Source organism: Pieris napi, chromosome 13, assembly GCF_905475465.1.
Source record: "Pieris napi chromosome 13, ilPieNapi1.2, whole genome shotgun sequence".
Taxonomy (NCBI): Eukaryota; Metazoa; Arthropoda; class Insecta; order Lepidoptera; family Pieridae; genus Pieris; species Pieris napi.
In genome coordinates this window covers 1,729,482-1,750,044 of record NC_062246.1, presented here as the reverse complement: position 1 = coordinate 1,750,044, position 20,563 = coordinate 1,729,482, and the positions used below count along the sequence as shown (strand labels likewise).

General features: G+C 33.7%; 1 protein-coding gene and 2 long non-coding RNA genes across 3 annotated transcripts; 2 read left to right on the top strand and 1 right to left on the bottom strand.

Moving 5' to 3' along the window:
- The first annotated feature begins 206 nt into the window (after positions 1-206).
- Positions 207-19,051, top strand: LOC125055556 (mite allergen Der f 3-like). The gene is made up of 7 exons (XM_047658017.1): positions 207-234; positions 1,658-1,693; positions 16,718-16,844; positions 17,136-17,313; positions 17,811-17,876; positions 18,256-18,396; positions 18,872-19,051. Exons 1-7 carry the CDS (start codon positions 207-209, stop codon positions 19,019-19,021), a joined length of 726 nt encoding a protein of 241 aa, XP_047513973.1. The 3' UTR covers positions 19,022-19,051.
- Positions 10,439-11,430, top strand: LOC125055511. Its single transcript, XR_007117917.1, has 3 exons — positions 10,439-10,704; positions 10,970-11,092; positions 11,169-11,430. It is a non-coding gene; the product is annotated as an uncharacterized LOC125055511 (long non-coding RNA).
- Positions 11,645-14,800, bottom strand: LOC125055512. The gene is made up of 2 exons (XR_007117918.1): positions 13,993-14,800; positions 11,645-13,459 (listed from the first exon to the last, which is right to left on the bottom strand). It is a non-coding gene; the product is annotated as an uncharacterized LOC125055512 (long non-coding RNA).
- Positions 19,052-20,563: the final 1,512 nt, after the last annotated feature.

Here is a 20,563-nt window from a genome sequence, read left to right as displayed (position 1 = left end):
CAATTTAAACATATGCCTACAAGATAATACAAGCACACATCAAAATAGAATAAAATTATAGAAATTTGTTGGCACTTAAAGCAGAAAAATCATCAGCAAAACAGCGAATTAGGTTCGACAAAGGCACCCCACAATGCTTTCTTTAAAATCGCGAATGAGTAAGGGATGACAATTTTAATATCCTGTAAAAGGTCACTGCTCTGTATATGATTATTGAGCAATTTATGCAAGAAGGTAACACCGGCTAAAGTTCTCCGATTGTACAGTGACATCATATTACATTTTTTAAGTCGCTGATAATACGGGTGTCTATGTGAAAATCCTCTGCTACTGAAAACTAGGTGTCGCGTAAAAGATCTTTGAATGCTTTCAATGCGTTGCGAATACGCTATTACGACATTAAATCTAAGTCCCTTGAATTTAAAGCATACTTTAGTGCAAAATTAATGTGGCTATAGCGACTTTGGATGTAACACAGAGTTTGGGTGTAGCGACTGTTTTAATGAATAATTTGAAACCAATTTCTAGAAATCCCATGCAGATATTGCTTCCGGAGTCAGCTACCAAAGACACTAAAATTTATTTCTTTCAAAAACATTTCTATTCTTTTGTTTACATTCTTACAGATGGTCATCGACATCTCGGAGTTAAATTTATATAATATACTAGCAGACCGGGCCACGCGTTGCTGAGGCTAAGGTTTTTGTTATATTAAATAGTAGTAAACTATTCAAGGGAACCGGTAGGAGAATTCCAGTCAAGGGTCACCATGCTTCTTTGGTGGTTATGCCATTAAATTGTAATTTATGTGAAACTTTGGTACTGTCAACACAGCGCCATCTGTAAGAATTGTGACTATCAAATAATAAACAAATATTTTGCAATAAAATAATATTGCGGGTATAAATTGAGATGTAAGCTATCCTATCTTTTAAGTTGGATCAAACTACACACGGTGTGCAAATTTGATTGATATCGGTTCGGTAGTTTAGGAGTCCATAGCGGACAAACAACGTGACACGTAATTTATATATATTAAGATATATAATATTAACATATGTTTTCAATAAGAAATTAATATAATCTATACACATGTACGTGTCTTTATGATGGAGATATTGCCTCTAATGACTGAATGATAAAAACACTTTTAAAAATAGACTGGATAAGTTTCTCCAAATCCCATAATACACGCGCATCAGCTTATTAAAAGCTGCCAGTGTGTTAATTAAATAATAATAATGACCAGATACAACGACGAAATTAGAGTGGTTCCTTCCTCGTTGTTATACTCGAAATCCACTGTATTATCAAATTAATAAACTTAATGTTAAATAAAATAAGGTTAGGTTAGTTAAAGTAGTTACTAATAAGGTTAGTTATAACCAATTTTTGGATGCCCATGAGAAGTTAATGTGATAGATATTTTAAGTTACGTACAAGTTACATACATTATACGTATACACAAGTTGTAACTGTGCTATATTAAAGGTTTTTGTTTCTCGAACAAATTTACACTTTTTTCTTTTACTAAAATTATACTAATTATAAATACAAAAAACTACTTTACATTTTTAAATTAGTTAGATAATAACTTAAAGAGTATTTAAACGCGTACAAAATGTATTTTGATGATTAAAAGTTAAAATCAAGTGAGTTGTCGTTTTGAGTGTATTTATTTTAAGTGCCCTCGGTAAGCTATGTTACATATATTGTTATTTTACCGAGTATAAAGAACCGTCATAGATAAATTATAATTATCTTTATATCCTAGATGTTTTTTAAATTTTATTGTCTTTTATTTTTGTCAATACTTCCTTTAAGGCCCGCTGCCATAATAAACAACCTTTGTTTAAATTTTCTGCAACAATCTATAATATGTTGGATTAACTTAAGTATATAATAATAGTAGGGTTTAGGGATGTGAAAAAATAATTGATTATTAAAAAAATATATTAAAATCAATTTTTTTTCAAGTAAAAATCGATTTTTTTACGCGATTTTTATATTTAAAATAATCGATTATTTTTATAATTGAAAAACAAACATAGTAGATTTTTCATCTGCCACCGCCTGACATTATGTCTTGTCTTTTATAACCCGGACCTCGTACTATTATAGACCAGTGCCGATAATTTTTGAAACCTAAAAAAATTACAGTAGGATGAAACCCATTAGAAAAGCAGGGGAATATGATCAAAATGAAAGGAAAAATAAATTACGGTCGATCTGAGGTCGGGAAGGGGTAGGGGGGGGAGTTTTAAGGGTAAAAAACGGTTTATCTCGATTTCCGGCAAAACTACAAGTCCTATCGAAGAAAGTTAAATGGCAAAGTTGGAGGTAATAAAAAGATCTAAAACTTTTGTATTCACACATTTTTCACATAACCTCAAAATTTATGTGAAAAATTCAAAAAACCAAGTTTTTGGTTTTTTATTTTTATCTTTAACAAAAATTTTTTTTTTTAACGAAATTTGGTGAAAAATTACTTTTCTATGTCCCAAATACACTGTAATTTATTTGATTAAAAATATTTATTTGTTCACCTTATTTTGAATTAATATCGAAAAAACACCCTAATTTTCAATCGAAAATTCTGACGTCAAAATTTCAGCTTTTTTCAAATAGTTGGTGTGCTTTCAGTTCGTTGAAATCTCTACTTTCCTATGGTAAAAAAAAATATATATATTACCATAGTAAATCTTCTCAGAAAACGCAAAAAATCGTATGCAGTAACGCCCAGACCTGTCATCCCCTTCCTTACTTCTCTATGAAATACGAAAATTTTAGCCCATCTAAAGGCTAAATTTTTTTTAAAGTCACTCAGGTATATATAAGTTATCTTAAAATAGTAATAAATAGGCATCTGATTATAATTTAAAGAAGATTCATAGAGAAGTAGGGAAGGGGATGACAGGTCTGGGTGTTACTGCATACGATTTTTTGCGTTTTCTGAGGAGATTTACTATGGTAATATATATGTATATATTTTTTTACCATAGGAAAGTAGAGATTTCAACGAACTGAAAGCACACCAACTATTTGAAAAATGCTGAAATTTTGACGTCAGAATTTTCGATTGAAAATTAGGGTGTTTTTTCGATATTAATTCAAAATAAGGTGAACAAATAAATATTTTTAATCAAATAAATTACAGTGTATTTGGGACATAGAAAAGTAATTTTTCACCAAATTTCGTTAAAAAAAAAAATTTTTGTTAAAGATAAAAATAAAAAACCAAAAACTTGGTTTTTTGAATTTTTCACATAAATTTTGAGGTTATGTGAAAAATGTGTGAATACAAAAGTTTTAGATCTTTTTATTACCTCCAACTTTGCCATTTAACTTTCTTCGATAGGACTTGAAGTTTTGCCGGAAATCGAGATAAACCGTTTTTTACCCTTAAAACTCCCCCCCCTTCCCCTTCCCGACCTCATATCGACCGTAATTTATTTTTCCTTTCATTTTGATCACATTCCCCTGCTTTTCTAATGGGTTTCATCCTACTGTAATTTTTTTCACTTTTTATTTATTTTAAAGGCTATCTGCACTGGTCTATTAGGGATAGTATTCGATATACATCGATGTTAACAATGCGATACATTGAATCCGATTCTTTGAATATGTATTGATATACTCGATGCATTGATGTATTTTTGTATAACATCGAAAGGATGATAAAACCAGTTAATTTTACAAAAACTCAAGTTTGAATGGAACACAGCAGCACAAGATAACATACAATTAAAAATACAACAAAATACTGCAATGTGCTACTGAAAAGGCACACACTCAGCATTTATCAAATTTCACCTAAAATCTATCAAAACGAGATTAAGTTAATTTCGATTTTGATTAATCTTAAACGTTAATTTGTGTTTACAATTTCTATTGTTTATTTTTGATTAAAATAACTATAAAAATAAAATATTTTGAAATTAATTGAAAAATTAGGAAAAAATCGATTAATAAAAAAATCGATTATTTATTAATCGATTTTTCATGCTAAAAAATAATCGATTATTAAAAAATATATTAAAATCATTTTTTTTTAAAGTCAAAATCGATTTTTTGACGCGATTTTTATATTTAAAATAATCGATTATTTTTATAATTGAAAAACAAACATAGTCGATTTTTCATCTGCCACCTCCTGACATTATGTCTTGTCTTTTATAACCCGGACCTCGTACTATTAGGGATACTCGATATACATCGATGTTAACAATGCCATACAATGATACATTGAATCCGATTCTTTGAAGATATATTGATATACTCGATGCATTGATGTGTTTTTGTATAACATCGAAAGGATGATAAAACCAGTTAATTTTACAAAAACTCAAGTTTGAATGGAACACAGCAGCACAAGATAACATACAATTAAAAATACAACAAAATACTGCAATGTGCTACTGAAAAGGCACACACTCAGCATTTATCAAATTTCACCTAAAATCTATCAAAACGAGATTAAGTTAATTTCGATTTTGATTAATCTTAAACGTTAATTTGTGTTTACAATTTCTATTGTTTATTTTTGATTAAAATAACTATAAAAATAAAATATTTTGAAATTAATTGAAAAATTAGGAAAAAATCGATTAATAAAAAAATCGATTATTTATTAATCGATTTTTCATGCTAAAAAATAATCGATTATTAAAAAATATATTAAAATCATTTTTTTTTAAAGTCAAAATCGATTTTTTGACGCGATTTTTATATTTAAAATAATCGATTATTTTTATAATTGAAAAACAAACATAGTCGATTTTTCATCTGCCACCTCCTGACATTATGTCTTGTCTTTTATAACCCGGACCTCGTACTATTAGGGATACTCGATATACATCGATGTTAACAATGCCATACAATGATACATTGAATCCGATTCTTTGAAGATATATTGATATACTCGATGCATTGATGTGTTTTTGTATAACATCGAAAGGATGATAAAACCAGTTAATTTTACAAAAACTCAAGTTTGAATGGAACACAGCAGCACAAGATAACATACAATTAAAAATACAACAAAATACTGCAATGTGCTACTGAAAAGGCATACACTCAGCATTTATCAAATTTCACCTAAAATCTATCAAAACGAGATAAAGTTAATTTCGATTTTAGTTATTTTTAAACGTTAATTTGTGTTTATAATTTCTATTGTTTATTTTTAATTAAAAAAAAAAGGGTGCGTGTACCTACTTATGTACGCGCGTAAGAAGTTATACTTCTTTGGCATTATTATCTAAAAATAGTTTTTGATTGCATGCAAATAATTAATTAGAATTAAATAATCAAAGACTGGAAAAGGAGTCATTAAAGTCAATAAAGTTCAGTTTACATTTGAAAAATTAATTAAATAAATATTTATTATTATTCTCTTACATTAAACAAATAAAACACTATTTATCTTTAAAACATTTTTATTTCATTATACTATTTATTTTTAAGTGACTCTAATGTCTTCATCAGAATTTCGGTTTGTAATTTTAAATTAATCATTACTTGGTTGTGCATCTACGAGGCTTCTCCAAAACTAAAACTACTACTTGCTTTCTGCAACAAATAAGAGAATATTAATTTAAGCTCTGTCCATGCAAAACTTAAAAAAATTTATAATTCATATTATAAATTTTTTAACACATTTATATTAATATAATTATATAAATGTGTTAATAATATAATTTGTAGCACATGCTACAGACCTGGATAGCAACTTTCTTTTATTCTATTTAGAGATAGAGATAATTTAAATATAATACCGGTGTCTTCCTTGTAGGTTTCTTTGGAGTTGTTTGGGGATTCTTGTTCTTCAGTTCGACATGATTTTCTTTAACCTTTCTTTAATCCTACAAAATAATGAAATTATTAAGTTATGTTGTCACTGTTGTGCACACCTTTGTTTGGCTTTTTTAGTATTCAAGTTATGTCAAAACTGATTTATTACCTTGTCATTGTTGGCTTTATTTGCTTTTGGGATATCAATTGTTTCCAAAATGATTTTATTTGTAATATCCTGAAATATATAAATACATATTAATTTAAGTATCATGGTGAGTGGTTCGCACTCAGGTATTAAGGTGTATTATTATAATGGACAGTGGGCCATTATAAGTGGGAATGGGCTCACTTCTTTCTTTGGGCTCGCTTCAGAGTTTCGGTACTACAAGTGCAACATGGATGTTTTGAGGTATTACAATATCTCTAACTACCCTGTAGAGGAATAAAGTACTGTTGTGAGCATATGCCTATGCTTGAAAGGTTGAACCTTGAACATCACCATACATCATATTTATAATTAACATTCCTACCTCGACACCATCACAATTAAACTCATTGAAATCTACTTCAAACCGTTGCGGTATCATCTCTGCCATATCCATTGTGTCTCGAGAAGGTGATGGTGGCTTTGTTCCACCTCCAGTTTTTGATGTTTCACGGCGATAAGATGACAACTCTTTTTTGTATTCAATTTAGTGCACTTCCACTGATTCATCAATTGTTTTTTGTCTCTTGTCCTTATATTTGCTAGATTAAATCTGAAAAATTACATGTTTTGATTAAATAATGTGGTCATTTTTTTGAGATGCAGGTACTTATTAAAATGTTTACTTCTCTGTTATATCGCTCCAAGCCTTCGTCTTTCTCCTTATTAGTATTCGTGCTTAAATCTTTGTTCTCAATTATTGATATATAGGGTCGTAGAATATTTCTAAAAGTTGCTGTAACAAATGCAATGAATAACCGTTCATGTTTCAGTTTCACTCAACAATAATACTCGATAATAATAATACATACGGATAGTTAACCTCAATTGTATTGAAGCACTTAAGAAGGTTGATGAGCACAGTTTTTTCACAAATATTTTCTAATACATATTAATTATTCATTAGACCGCATCACACTGTCTGCACAGCCGGCAGCCCACGAGGAAGCATGCCGTATAGTGAAAATAGACCAAAATGGAATTTTTATAAAGCTAATTTTCATACTTTATATTCCTCTATAGCAGTCGCCGATTGGAGTGGTGTTTTTGATACGCGTGACCCAGACGGGGCCTTAAAGGCTTTTTATAGTATTTTTAGTGAGGTCATTTATAATTGTGTTCCTAGAAGACGGTTAAAGCCTAGTAGATATAAGTAGTAATTATCGAAAATATTGCTATCCTGAATGATATACTAAGGAAATTATAAGTGACCTGCAGCTAAAAGAAAAATTACACAAGAAATATAAATGTATTAATTCTCCGAACGACTACCGTGAGTTTTCTGCTTGTAGGGCACGCATTAAATTGAATATTAAGCTTGCGTTTGAATGTTATGAAGAAAGGATACAGAATAATTTAGTTAACGATCCTAAGTCTTTTTGGCATTATACAGGGTATTTCAACAAGAAGTTTGTTTTTCAATTGTGGCAACACCGAGAACGTGATAGTTTTGACATTTAGTTTTTGGCGGTATTCGTAGCAGGTGCTTTGGCAATTATTAGGTACAATGAATTCAATTTCGCTCGAAAATCGCATTAAAATAATTCAAATCCACTATAAAAATGGTGGTTCTGTTAAAGTTACATTTCGTAAAATTCGTGATATTTTCGGCCAGCATAATCGTCCTTCTGAGACCGCTGTTAAGAATTTGGTCGCGAAATTTGAGTCGACAGGCTCGGTACAAAATGTGCCAACACCAACACGTGTTCGACCGGGTCGTTCAACAGAAAACATCGCCGCCGTGAGCCACAGTGTTGAAGAAGATCAAAATTTGTCAATTTCACGACGTTCTCAACAATTGGGGTTATCCAAAAGCACAACATGGCGAATTTTGCGAAAGGATTTGGCTTTGAAGCCTTACAAGATTCAACTGGTGCAGGAATTAAAGCTGATCGACCATTCAAATCGCCGCAGATTCGCTCAGTTCATTCAGGAACAACCTGCTGGTTTTTCTGAAAAAATCATTTTTTCAGACGAAGCCCATTTTCATTTGTCAGGGTACGTCAACAAGCAAAATTGTCGCATTTGGGCTTCTGAAAATCCTAAAGCAATTATTGAGAAGGCTTTGCATACTCAACGTGTTACTGTGTGGTGCACTATGTGGTATGGAGGCGTGATTGGGCCGTTTTTTTTCGAAGATGAGGCTGGAAATGCGGTAACAGTCAATGGATCACGTTATCGCGAGATGTTAACCACTAAATTTTGGCCTATTATTGATGACATGGATATCACTGAAATGTGGTTTCAACAGGACGGTGCCACATGTCACACAGCCAATGAAACGATCAATTTATTGCAAACCAAATTTCCCGAGCGCATAATTTCGCGAAATTCAGCTGTTAAGTGGCCAGCCAGATCGTGTGATTTAACACCACTGGATTATTTTTTGTGGGGCTATGTTAAAGACAGAGTCTATACGGAGCCAATCGAATCGATTGCAGCCTTAAAACTCAAAATCCGTGATGTCATTAACGAAATAGACCCTCCATTTTGCCAAAAAGTGATTAAAAATTTTGATGAAAGAATCAACATCTGTCAGCGTGGTCGTGGTGGACATTTGCCAGATATCATTTTTCATTCATAATTGCCAAACTTTTCTCTTTGTAATACAATAAAAATTTTATTCATTTTCCTCTAAATTCTTTGTTTTATTTTGTTTTAGAAAACAAAGTTCTTGTTGAAAAACCCTTTATAAGGGCGCGGAATAGTAAATCTGCACATCAAAATTCTATTAAAAAAATGGTGAGGTATTATCAGATGCAGATTGTGCGGCTGAATTTGCGGCGTATTTTTACTCAGTCTACAGTAGGGAGACCGCGCCGTTGAATGTGGAGGAGGCGATGGCAGCGGGTACCGGGAGCGGCTCATACGTGCACGTACCTGAATTGACATCAGCGCAGGTAAGAGATGCCCTTGTCCGTCTAAAGCCGAAGCGCTCGGCAGGCCCAGATGGCATACCAGCATATATTATGTTGGACAGCCGTTCTATACTTCCTGAGCCCCTTGCGTATTTGTTCAATCTATGCCTGGACAACGGTTACTTTCCAGATTGCTGGAAAATCACAAGAGTGATTCCTATACCCAAAAGCGATAGAAAAGACTCGGTGGAAGCATATAGACCGGTGGCTATATTATCGACTCCCGCTAAAATATTCGAAGGAGCTCTGCACCGAAGCATTTTAAAACAAGTAGAACCGTACTTGTCAGACTGCCAGCATGGCTTTAGGCCCCTGCGTAGTACAAGCAGCAATTTACTAAACGCAATTAATTATGTTATTCCTATTATGGACGCCGGATTGCAGGTAGATGCTGCATACTTTGATTACTCACTCCAAAACTATTAATTTTTTTTGCTAATTATCTAAGAGATTGCCAGCAGTATGTAGATTACAAAGGATGTCAGTCGGAACCATACTACACTAAATCAGGCGTGAGTCAAGGCAGCAATCTAGGGCCATTGCAGTTTGCAATAATGGTGAACGATTTACCAGAAGTAATAAGACATGCTAGATGCCTTCTTTTTGCAGACGATCTAAAATTACTCCTGTCAATCCAAGAGGTGGACGACTGTGAACGCTTGCAAGGAGATATCGATAGAATATGTGAGTGGAGCAATAAAAATAAGCTCCAATTTAATATTGACAAATGTGCCATGGTGACATTTAGTTGTGCCAAAATGCCTCGTCATCATGAGTACAATGTGTCGGGGGTGATACTCAAGCGGGAAACGTCAGTAAGAGACTTAGGAGTGCGAGTGGATGCCCAACTGAATTTCCGAAATCATGTAGTGGACATTTGTAAGAAAGCATACGCAAGAATGGGATTTGTGCTTCGAAGGGCAAGAACGTTCACTCCAAGAACTGGGTCTCTTAGTACCTATGGGATATGTGCGACGGCGAAGGCCTAGGTTATTTGCGATACCAAGGGCAAGAACCAGTCTGTTGCACAGATCCCCGTTATCAAAGACGTTGCGGCTACTGAATGCTGTCTCCGACACTATCGACATATTTATATGTTCGCAGAGTGAATTCACAGTAGCGATGTGTTTATATTATATATGTACCCAATTTATTATATTTTATTTAATGTTTCACGACATTATCGTATTGGCATAGTCTGTAAGGATAATGTATGTATTTCTGTAATAAATAAATAGTATAATAGATTTAAATATTCAAATTAAATCACTTCTGATAATAATTCAGACGCACATATAAAATTCGCACTTGTATACAAGTGTAAATTGTTATTATAATAACAATTTATTTGTTTTAAAGGTAAATGTCATTATGGTCATTAAAAATTCTTGGCATAGCTGCTAAATTCACGCATATTCTATTTCTTTCTACTTGTAGATTGTCTTATTCCCATCTCGCTCGCGCACGCTCGGCGCCCGGCTGGTTTAAAAACTTCATCCTAGAAATTTTGTGTCACGGTGCGCGCGCAATCGTAAAATTTCACTCTCATCAATTTTTCATAACGCGGCTAAAGAAGTATAACTTCATAAATATCAATAAACAACAGATTAATACATACACTGACACATAACATAATCATCTTTAGGTATAAAAAAATTAGAATTATCACATCAATAAAAAGCATAGAGAAAGGCTAATACAACCTAACTGAATCTTCATCATAGTACAATACAAATTGAAAGTAAATCTAGAACTACACGAAGTTGTCTAACGTAAGATTGATAGGTAGGTACGCACTTGTTTTACAACTTTCATGCCCACATCTTGTTTTGAACTCTTTATGCAGTAAAAATCGTACAATTAATTAAATTTTTTCTTTGTATCAATTTAAAAAAAAGAAAATCCTTCTGTATGGTTTTTCGCTCACGGTTTAAAAATCAAAATGTTATTATAGATTGTCCCAATAAATAATTTGAATTTATAAACATACAACAGTTTACAAGTGAGTATTTTTTGTTTTAAAAAACTTAATCATTATTTTTTTTTCCAGATCAATTTCCAAAGGGATCAATAAATCGCAAGAATGTCGAAGATAATTTTGGCTATTTTCTTAATCGTCCTGTGTGGGCTCATTTTTGTTACTGGACAAGGAAAGGAGTGTCCTGGTATACCTGTATGTTATTATTATTATTATTTATTACTAGTCTATAAGAAATATAAAATAAATTTAATGTTCTCTGATTTTGCAGTGTAAGGATGAAAAAGATTGTGACCCAGACAGAGAAATCTGCACTATATATTATGTTGATGAGAATAATAATACATTTTGGAGATGTGAACTTATTGTTTCTTTATGAAATGTAAATTTGGCGCCTTCAGCAATTATAGAATACATCACTTGTTGTCTATGTCATATCTGGTATCTATGATTTGCTCTGTGTATAAGCCTACTTCTTTTTTCGCCATTGTCTGGTTAACATTAAAATATAATTAATACAGTGATTAATAAAATACTCGTTTCATTTAACAGAACCTACCGCACTTTCGACTGCAGGGCAGTATAATGTGGTCTAAATATAAACTTATTTGATTTACTAGATATGATAATTTGTGTTTTGGTTTTATTTATTTTATCATTCAAAGTTTAACACAACTCGCGAGCGTGGTGGGAAACATGCCGCTATCTGTTAAATTTTCTGGGTATTTAAATTAAACTACTTAATTATAATCAACTGTTATTTATTTTGGTACCAACATTTAAAGCCAACAAAGATGATGACAAAAATAATACTTTTCAAGAAAACAAAACATAAGCAAACAAACATAACATAAAGTCACTCTCAAATAAATCAGTCTATAATTAATCTATCTATCTCCATACTCAAATCTTCATAATTAAGTGGCATCTTCGAGTAAACATTCAAAATCACAAAACCTAATATTCCAAATAAAATATAAGCGAAATCTAAGTACCTAATTTCTATCCAAAAGTATATTATAATTTAAAAAAAGTCTTCTTATTAGTTACTCAATATTTTAAAAAATAGTCTTCATCAGCACAGTTATCGGTTGGTGCTTCTGCCTCATCATTAATTTTAAGAGATTCATAGAAACCATGATAGTAGCTTGGTATGTCATTTGATTTACAAAGACTTATGAGATCAGAATGTAGGGCTTTACGTATTGGCAGAGTCTCGGTGTATACAATTTTTAATTCAGGACTGTCATTAATATTAGGTGTATTGGAAGCATGTCTAGCACTCCGTTTGGATCTCTGTTGGCGTTCAATGTTGAGCTTAGAATACTCAGCGTCAAAATCATATTTAAACCGCAAGATGGATGGTTCTGAACTGGTTACATTGATTTCCATTTCACAGCAAACATGTACAGAGCGAATATGAATCTGTTTTTATTCTGCCCTGCGCAACCATCACAATAAAATGACAAGTTTTTAATGCCTCTCTGTTTTTCTGTATTAAGAAATTGCCATAAACAACTACCTATTTCTATTGTTCCTCTTTTTGCAATCTGCGCATGCCAAACGTAGCAATAACCTTTGCGTTGAGTGGCGTCAAATATCGTGAAATTGTAAATAGGATACTTTCTCTTGTAGTGGAATACTCCAACAGCAGATTGAGGTATATTCAACACTTTTTGCAAATCAAATATAGCTATTGTAGTTTGCAATCGATTGCAAGATTATTTTTCTTCTTTATCTGTCGAACACTTTCTTTATTTCGCTGATGTTGATCGTACTTTTCTGTATGAATTATCTGATTTGAAATACACAAAGTGCTTGCAAAAAAGGTCCTACATACTTGAACTTTCTCTTTCTGTAAATCAAAATAGTATTTGACGGTTTGGGTGCGATTATTCTTTCGATCTAACTTGATTCTTTTGACCTTCTCAACGTTAAGTTCTCTGTTCAACTGTTCAACTGTTCTCAACAACAGTCGTGTAACTAACAATAAATTGCCATTGCCGCTCATGATCTCCTAATCTATAATACTGCTGCATAATGTCTTCTCTCTGGCTCAATGTAAATTTTTCTTCACATTTTTTTGCGCATTTACATCCTCTTGTAATCTTTTTTTTTCGTATATTTTTTTAGATCTGCATCCCATATAGCTTTCTTCCGAGTTCTTCAATTTCTTACTCTTTACATCTTGATGTTCTTGTTCACTCCGAATCCGTTTTCTTGTCAACAATTTCTGCTTATTAGTAGAAAATGATGATGAAACTTCGTCTACACTTGCGGCAGAAGTTTCAGGCCTTGAGTTTATATCGGGACTTTGGCAGATAGCTGTTATGGTATTATCACCATCATCTAAAGTAGTTGTAGTGACGTCAATATAGAATCTGAATTGTTTTCAGGCTGTAGAGTTGTGTCCAAACCAACGAGGTCTGTGAAATCTTCATTTTCGATGGAAGACGGTATATGTATGTTGATCTGGACTTGGTATATACACTGACACGTCCGGCGAGAAGTCAACAGCAATTTCAAATTCGTCATCGTCGGAGTAATGTTTGTTCGGCAATCCTGAAATTAATTAACTAAAATGTAAATACTTGCTGATGCCCACTGAGGACTAAATTACTAAGGACTAAATTATTTTCGTTTTACTTAACGACAACGAATACGGTTTGAAACCAAAAATCAACTAGGTAGGCGATAGAACAACCTTAAATTTTTATTGAAAATTCACACTTATTGCATTGTAATAAAGTTCTGCCCGGGAAGGGTTTATGTATCGCGATATCGCCTGCTAGACGTAAAATAACACACACATAAAGACAGACACAAAATAAAGAAACGGATACTAAAGAAGCAATACTTCAACTTCGTTACTATAAAGATACGTGCAAAAATACATATATATAAATAGCAATCAATAAGTATAATATCTCCCAAAAATACGTTCATATGAACAGCTGTCAGTAGGAGTAAACTATTTTTTAGACTGCTTAGGTATGTATTAACCATACGTGCAAAGAAAACTTGTATAATTACTCCAATATTATGTTAGCTTAGTAGGGAAGCAGCTGGCCACAAAACAATAAGTAGGTACTTACCTTGGGGACATTTTTCCGGTTCTGCATGAATTATTTCTCCTATATTATCCATAATGGCATTTAACCGGGCCGCCCTCAGTCTCTTCATCTTAAAAACACTGCTAGTCTATTTAATATCACTATAGAATTAACACATTCCATTAATTTCCGATAATTCCGACACAAAAACAAAAACTCGCTTCGCTTAGTGACGTATAAGATCATACTGATTTAAAGGTCGATTTACATCAAACGAGCGAATGCTCATTCTATCCCCACTACATCAAATTCTTCTAGTGTAAACAGGCGTAGAGCATTCTTTCGTTGTTCTTAGTGCGTTCGCAAAGATTCTATAGAATATTCTAAGAATGCTCGTTCGCTTGATGTAAACACGCAAAACGGCGCAAGAGCGCGCGAACAGTTGCTTAGAGCGTTCTAGCGTGTTCGGACGTGCTCGCGCCACTGAGCGGTCTTTTCAAAGCGTTCTTGTGTTCTAGCGATTGTTTACGTATCTTATCGATTAAATTATGGAGTGGTCTCAAGAAAAATGTTTATTAATGATAGAAGCCTACCGCAATTTCAGATGCCTGTGGGATCCGACGTATGAAAACTATAAAAATACAACTTACAAACAAGATGCTTGGCGGGAAATCGCAAAACAACTGGAATGTAATGTTGAAGAGTTAAAATAAAAAAGGACTCGCTTCTTGCATCTTACCGCCGGGAGAAAAACAATGAGTACGAAGTCAGGCAGCAGTGCCGAATCTATTTATAATTCTAAATGGTTTGCATTTAAAAGCATGCACTTTTTGATGGACAAATATAAACCGAGGAAAACAATTGATTTCGCGACAAAATAATAAATGCAGCACTTGCAATAATGATATCGCTGTCAGAGTCAGACATAACGAAGCACTACCAATACTAACCACAGAATTGACACGAATGAGCAAAGAACATTCGATCTAGCTTTTGTTTACACTAAAAGATTACGAAAGAATGCTCTTGTTCTAGCTCTAGCTCTATGTTCGTTTGATGTAAATCGACCTATAGACGCGGTAGGTATTATTTACTGGAATATTAAGATAAAAGCTGACATTGTGCGTAGTCATCAAAAATATTTTGCCAAAGCAATGTTATCGTATATTGTTAGATCCAAAAAAATCGTTGAATAAAATAATATCTTTTTCTAACTTTTTAAATAAACAAAAGAAAAATCTGAAAAAAAAATGGGCAGATGTATTAGCACCTCAGGATCCTGAATTTGCAATAATACTAAAACTATGATAATAGCGGTTATCATTTTTTTTCTCCGGAGCCGTCGAAGTCAAAATTCATATATTCATATAGGTAACACAATGTACACTTATGAACGTCAACAAAGAAATATACGTACATAAATGCCTCTAATTTTACATTTACTGCCATTTCTCAAATCAAGGGCGTAGAACGGAAGAGACGAACTGGCAATAAACTCTCCGCCACTCTTTTTAATCGCCAAACTTTTGACGTGACAACGTCTTATAAATCGATGGAGCCGGCTACACGCATGAAAAAACATGACGCATGCGGCGTTACCTCGCTCTGAGGCGTTTCATTTAAGACTTGAAGTGCAAGCGAGAGCGCGGAACGAGGGACAAAGAGGCACAATCGGCCTCCGCCTAAAAATTTACATAATTGTATTTATTTTAGTAAATAAATGTAACTTGATCAATTCAATTGTGATGTCCATTTACCTCCTCTATATCCATGCACAATATCTATCAAACAAATAAAATTAAAAACCATTCCATCAGTATTTTCTAATGACGTTGTCACGTTCAACTATACAGACACATATACAGACATCCTATACAGACAAACCGACTTTACAGACAACCGATTTTTTGTTTTACACAACGTTTGTAAGGAACTGCTACCATTACACCATGTTCCGCATGACATCTTAAGTAATCTATATCTATATTCTATATATGTATATAAAAATGAAACCCGTTTTCCGTTGTCACGACATAGAAAACGGCTTGACTGATTTGGCCAATTATTTTTTTATAATATTCTTTGAAGCACGAGGATGGTTCTTACGGAGAGAAAAATTAAAATAATTGAGTGAAAATGTCTAAAAACAACACTTTTCTATATTCCCATACATAATATTCGTAATAATACTTAAAAGTCAATTTGAACTTTAATACCATATCATAAAGTTCAAGTGTTAGTGGAGGGGTACGGGAAGGTAAATTTTTATTTTTTGACATAATGTATTTGTTGTCTTATCAACTTTCTTTTTTTCATCTTAGCTAGACCGGTCACGGTGTCCCGAATAGCAGAATAAGTATTTTAAAAAAATAAAGAATCGACTGTTAGGCGGTACGATGTTCGCCAGGCCAGCTATTATTATATATGCATGCCAAAGCATAATTGCCGATAGTGTGCGCTTGCATGTAGGATCCTTTTCCTTGCCGATGCCGATAATGGGCGTCGGGCCTAATGGAGGGCATTCTGTCTAGTCAACTCAGGACTGTCTACCGCTGTAGCGTGCGGACGTAACTTGACCTACCTATTGTGATCGTACCGATTACACGTACCTAGTACAATTTCATGCCTATTATCATATATTTTTTCTGACCCATTACACCAATAAATCCTTAAAATTTATTCAAGATTTATATACTTAATCTTATTAATAAAGTATGTTGCTATATAAATGGAATGCAAAAATAATGATATAATTTTTCGTATTTAGTTTGGGCTGGCGCGGCTGCGGGAGACGCGCAATTCGTGGCGGCTATTTTAGATGACGAGAAATTTGTCTGTGCAGGAGCTATACTGAGTGAGAAGTGGATTGTTACTGCGGGGCACTGTGTTAAGCTGTAAATAATAATAATGTTACTTTTTATTTTTAAATTATGGACAAATCGGTTATTGCGTCTATTTCACTGATCCATTTACCGGCAACAAGCGTCCAAATAATTTTCGAGCGGCTGAAAAGACCGCTCAAATTTTAATTTTTTATTTATTTTACTTTTCTATCTCCAATGTATTTCCGCTTCCCAGATGACCTTCCTTCGTAATATTTAAAATAAGTTCTAGGAAACATTTTAATTTAAATAATAATCAAATGGAAAAATATCTCCGTAAATTAACCAAAGCTATCCTTACAGTTTGAAACCCAAAGATATCAAAGTTGTGGTCGGTACAACAGATTACACAAAGCCGGGCCAGACTCTCAAAGTTGCATCAATCGAAGAACATCCCAAGTTTGCTGATATAACGTCGTTCAACTATGATATAGCTTTATTAAAACTTGCTTCCGACATCAAGTTAGATGACAAAACAAGAAAAACTTTAGAGGTGTCAAGGGACACCCGGATGGAACGAAATTCCTTTCGATTAATTTATATGTTAATTGGTATCATACCAGTATGATAGATAGATTTTCTCGACACCAATCTTACGACGAAAAAAAAAACCAACATCATATATATTTAATAAAATATAACAACTATAGCAAAAAGTGTCGTTACAACTTTTGGTCTTAATTTATTCCGTCTAGCCCCCTTTCGCAACGCTCGATAACTTCGTTCCAACAAGAATAATTTAGTTAAGTGATTCCAAAAATAATTTTCATTCCTACAAAAAAAAGCCAACATCACGAGGTGTTCTCAGGCGGTCACCCATCTAAGTACTGACCTCGCCCGACGTTGTTAAATTCGGTGATCGGACGAGAACCGGTGTATTACAATAGCAAATAGCAAAAAAGTGTCGTGACAACTTTTCGTAAGAATTTTTTCCGTATAGCCCCCCCTTTCACGACGCGTGATAAGGAACTTCGTTCCAAAATAGATCTCACCGGTTCTGACATTAAAAGCAAAGAACAATTACAAATTACTGGATGGAAACGGGTACGTAGTTAAAAATAAGTATCATTGATCTTCAGCTTTATTTAAAATATAAACCTATTCGCGATATATATTCAATTTCGACTTATATATAGCCATGTAATATAAGGCTTATATAATATACGATATTATATAATAAAAATAATTAAATCAAAAGTCTCCACAGGAGCTATTAAAGCTTTAGAAATTACCGAGATTTTTTTTTTAAATTTAATAGATTTATTATTCTAAGGGTGTGATTTAGAAACGATTTAGTGCAAGCTCCAATACATTATTGAGGTACGAGAGTACTAAGATGGGAGACTTAGGCGCGTCAAGTCGCGTTTCTGAATCTTACCCTGTTGGTGAACAGACAACAAACTTAAGACACCGTCTCTTTTAGGCCAAAGATACTAACTTGAAATCACTGAAATCTGAAGCAATAAAAGATAACAATGACTGTGACCAGTTGTCGGAAGATGTAGCAGATAATTTGTTTTGTTTAGCAAAAAGCCAAAAAGAGACATATGGTGAACTAGGCTCGGTGAGTTATTTTTATATATAAATTGTAGCTGCCTCCGCGAACTACGTTTCTCCTTAATGCTTAGCCTACCCTTTTAGTACATACCAACATGGAACATTTTGCTATGCTACCCTGTTCGGCTTTCCGGTTCGACTCTTTTCCGGTTTTCCGGAATGAAAACATTTTAGGTTTTTCTGTGATTTTTCTCTCAGCTCAGAGTTCAAGTTATAAGTTCTTAACTAACAAATAAAAAATAGGGGTTGATCGTAGAGGGTAGATAAAAATTAATGGTTGTATGTATTTTTGTATGATGAACCAAAAAAAAATCATTAGGAGTCTTGAAAGATCTTGAAAGATAGGTAGATTTACTGAATATGCATAAAAAAATTCATAAGAATATTGTCGAGCCGTTTCGGACGAGTATGGGAACGAACACAGTGACACGAGAATTGTATATATTAGATTTAAAAAAAAATCAAGTACCGTACTGTTTCAGCGTGACCTTCAAGGAGGTCCGATCGTTGGTGCTGAAAACAAGCTGGATGGTATCATCTATAAATTGGTCAAACCAAAACAAATTGTCGGACTCGCTATGCGTTTGAATAATTTCTCTAAATGGATAAAAGAAACGATGCAAAAAAAGTAAAATTTACTTTTTAAATAAACTCTTAATATATGTATATTGTTTTATTTCATACATAGTACCATAGGGGGCGTTCAAGTATTACGAAACAAATTTTGGGGGGTCCTTTTGTAAAACGTTACAAATTACGATGCGGGGCCGGGAATTGAAGTACGCGTTATTGTTAACATTATTTTCGACTTTCCAGTACTTTACACCACATAATGGTAACTATAAAGAGTTACTAGGTAGGTAGTCACGAAACGTTACGGCGCGTTACATGGGGGGGGGGGGTTGGATCGGGGTCAATTATCTCCAACAACTGCGTGACGTAATACTTGAACGCTCCCATAGGTAGGCCTGATGTCGACAATATTTAAATATAACACATGCCGGGTTTTTTCGATGTGAGAAGCAATAGCCGCGTCCACACCGAACGATCCAAACTGGACCGGCGATCCCACGATCCGCGATCCAAGATCGCGGTGCGTGAAGCGTGGATCGTACTAGGCCGATCCAACAGCAATCTTTTGCGATCCTGACTGGCTGATCCAACACGCTCCAGCAGATCCATACTGAATCAGTTGAACTTTGTCTGCAGATCAATTTGACTTTTGTTCATCACAAATAGTAGGCAAACTAGTCGGTAGTTTGCCTACTACTTGTGTGATATCATTAGGATTCCATAAACATTTATTCTCCCTATAAAGGGATTATAAACGAATACATTGAGAATTATCTATAACGTTGGATCACGCGATTCAAATCTCAACCGTCCACACCGCGCGCTGCAAGTGACTGAGGCCCTTTTCAGCGTGAACAAAAAAACCTGCACATTTGGATCGCGCTTATGACGCGCGCGATCGGATCGCGATGAATCCTTCGGTGTGGACGCGGCTAATGTAACGTAAAATAAACGTAAATAAAAAAAACAGGACTTACAGTGACTAAGTGACAATCCTATCATATCTGTGAACCCTGAATTCACAAGCGCCTATAGATACTATTTTGTTGTTCTTTTTTTGTTACTTTAAATTTACCACAGGGGATTTGTCTGATTTTGGTTGATTTACATAAGCGAGAGTATTTGTCATGCTTATAAAAATGTTACATGTACGATAATAAATCTTCAGTCTTTTAAGATTTAGTAAAGCGTACAGCTCCCTTGGGTTTTGGGTGTCTCTAGAAGTGAAATTAATACATAAAATACATAAAAACTCAAAAGAAACAATTGTTTAAATCAGTCCTGAAGTTTTTGAGTTTATCTGTACCTGCAGGCAAATGATTCCTTATTATAATATCGGTATAGAAAACATTTTTTTTTTAAACTCGGATAAGGGGGCGTCCATAAATTACGTGAGGTATTTAAGGGGGGAGGGGGTCGAGTCAAATCTCATTTAATCTTAGGTTGGAGAGAGGGGGTCTCGGCAAATATCACGCAATTTTTTTTCTGATTGAAACCAAAAAATTTGGAAAACGGTTGGCCCTAAAGGCCATCTCTGCAACTTCCCGCTAACTCCATATCTAAACGCTCAACATTTCACTTATTTCGTTTTAGTCGTAAAT